This window comes from Limulus polyphemus, unplaced genomic scaffold, assembly GCF_000517525.1.
Source record: "Limulus polyphemus unplaced genomic scaffold, Limulus_polyphemus-2.1.2 Scaffold3844, whole genome shotgun sequence".
NCBI classification, from domain to species: domain Eukaryota; kingdom Metazoa; phylum Arthropoda; class Merostomata; order Xiphosura; family Limulidae; genus Limulus; species Limulus polyphemus.
In genome coordinates this window covers 106,219-108,963 of record NW_013669454.1, presented here as the reverse complement: position 1 = coordinate 108,963, position 2,745 = coordinate 106,219, and the positions used below count along the sequence as shown (strand labels likewise).

Here is a 2,745-nt window from a genome sequence, read left to right as displayed (position 1 = left end):
ATAATAAAAATTTTGTATGAAAGTTTACAAGAATGAAAAAGTCAGGAATTGAAGTCTAGAAGAAAGTTAAGCATTTTTAATTGCTTTTAAAAAAGAAAGAAGCATAATGAAATTTTGAAGCTCATAAAAATATCACATATTAAATACATTTTATTTTGTAGAAGCTATACAATCTGTAGACAGTTTATCTAATGTTTCAAATTATTTCCTTCAATAGGTGCTTTTTTGTTTTTGCAATACAATAAAAGAAACCACACAAGGTATGCATCACACTGACAAGTTTGAGAGTTAAATTACATACCTGTAATGGTAATGATAATCTAACAACTGTTAAAATAAAGTAATATAAAAGACAATGTTAGATATAAAGTTCAGTACCTGTGATGGTAATGCTTCCTGTTGAGAAAATCTTCATGGTTGCTTTGATGTCTTTGATTTTGTAAGTAACACCTGGGTGAAGCTCAGGCTCATAGCTGGATTTTATAAAAAGAAATCTTGTTTTAATGTGTGTCGAAAAGAACAGTTGTAGCAATCAATACTAAGGATAGTTTAAAAAAAGCTTGGAAAAATACAAGACCAAACTGATGAAAAGTGGGTTTTTTTTTAACAAACAAATTTTTTATAATGACTGACATTTAATGTGGCAAGGACCAACTTCATACGGTGCGGAAATAAACAATAGTCGTTAGGCTTTAAATCAAAGAAAACCTAATTTACAAACCTATATTATTTAATAATGACTGAATTATGCATTTAACTTTACAGAAAGCTAATCAGAAATCCAATCTACTATGTCATTAACAGTCAATTGAACAAGCTACTTGTTCAGACACTTTGCTATAAGGATATTTCTACATGTAGTTATAAAGGACAACTTGCAGAAATGTTCTACGTTATTACTGCTAAAAGGAATGGTATTTTTAAATTTCCCAACCTCACTGCTATTTTTTCTGAAAAAAGTTCACATTCAAAACCTATTTATTAAAGGTTCACACTCAGTAACCACTCGCTGGGGCCACTTTTATTGCTAAATACAATACTGTAAACATAAAAAAACCTTCTCAGTTTAAAAGTAAACACTATAACTTCACATTTTGGTATTACTACTGTTCTATAGTACACAAACTGTCATGTTTACAAAGCTCCAGAATCTCTGTGTGGTATCGTAAACCAAAGATCTCTGTAAAAATTGTGGTTTTATTTATTAATGTTTCTATATGCACATTTCAAACATTAATATATAATAGTGTATTTAATACGAAACAAGCTGGATCTACCTATTCCCATGAGTAAATAATCTGAACTTCAAGGTTCTGGTGACTTTATATGCACTTGGATATTCCAATAAAGTCTTATTTATTCTAAGAGTTTACTTGCTTTCTGTAAATAACTTCACTACTGCCATTGCCACAAGTCCCAGAATAAACTTTGAAAATTCCTAAATATTAAACTCACGAGTTAGCTCACTTATTATGTGATCTCAGAGTGCTAATATGCTGACAGTCTTTTAATTTGTATTTTTTCTGTCAGTCAGCAGTTCACCTAAATATCAAAAGAGCATGTGGCCTAAACAATTAATTAGTAAACAAGACATGACAAAGGTAATGGTGATGACATTTTGAAAGTGAGGTCTCAGGTACTTGCCGTGTTTTCTTATGTTTTGTAACCAGAAGAAACAAGTACTGCAAGTGGAAAAATAAAGTATCAAAATACATAAGCTGACAAATACCAAACATCTGGGAACTGGTTGGTTATATAAAATGTAACTTTCTGATAAAAAAAAGTTTAAACTCTACATCAAAAAGGTTTTTTTTTTTCCAAACAATGCCTCAATAAAATTTTGGAAATTTCAGGTAGTAGTAATTGATTATGAGATTGAAAATATCTGGGGGTAACAGTGATCCCTCCCACAGTCAATATATATTACAGTGATGGAAAAAATTACTGCATCCCCCAATTTTCTTCATAATTTTATTGGTTCCAGTAAGTTTTAACGAGATTGTGCGTCGTCGAAGTATCAGAACTAGTGGAAACGGTTACAGACATTGTGTTGTGTAAGCTCACTCATATACGCATCTTTATTAACAAACCAAGCACGACAAACCTATTACAGCTGATGATCAACAAATAAGAAAACCTTGATTTAAAGATACCATCACTAGTGTAATTTACAAATAGTGGTCACAGAGTCTGTTTCTTGTTTTATATTTGGTAGTGCCCCCCCCTGGCCTTGATAACTGCTTGACATTGCTGTGGCATGTTCTACAAGTAAGAAAACCTTGATTTAAAGATACCATCACTAATGTAATTTACAAATAGTGGTCACAGAGTCTGTTTCTTGTTTTATATTTGGTAGTGCCCCCCCTGGCCTTGATAACTGCTTGACGTTGCTGTGGCATAGAGTGCACGAGAGACTGAATGTAAGCAGGGATGAGTTAATGATGTCACGTGCAGATTAAGGCTTCCTGCAATTCCAAGGTGCTTCTCAATTTCTTTTCTTGCACTTTGTTACCTATCACCTCCCAGCAGTTTCTGGTAGGATTGAGAGCTGGTACCTGACTAGTGTAGTGACTCGATCATCTCCCTTTAAAGATATTCCTTCACCTGAAACAATGAAATAAAACTTAAGATGTCTTTTCAATACACCTAGAGTGAAATTTCCTATTTATTTCATATCTACTGCATAGAGTGCATGAATATTATAAACCTGTGGAATGGAGCAGAGTCATCCTGGATTGTTCCCCG

The 2,745-nt window shown here is 32.8% G+C and overlaps 1 protein-coding gene across 1 annotated transcript in view; it reads right to left on the bottom strand.

Moving 5' to 3' along the window:
* Positions 1–378: 378 nt before the first annotated feature.
* LOC106470145 (TATA box-binding protein-like protein 1) overlaps positions 379–2,745 on the bottom strand; it is a gene marked incomplete at its 3' end in the record, with an annotated part of 21,056 nt that continues 18,689 nt past the window's right edge. Inside the window, exon 4 of the mRNA XM_013930675.2 lies at positions 379–473. Within this exon, the coding sequence (XP_013786129.1) occupies positions 379–473 (95 nt within the window). The remainder of the gene's footprint in view (positions 474–2,745) is intronic.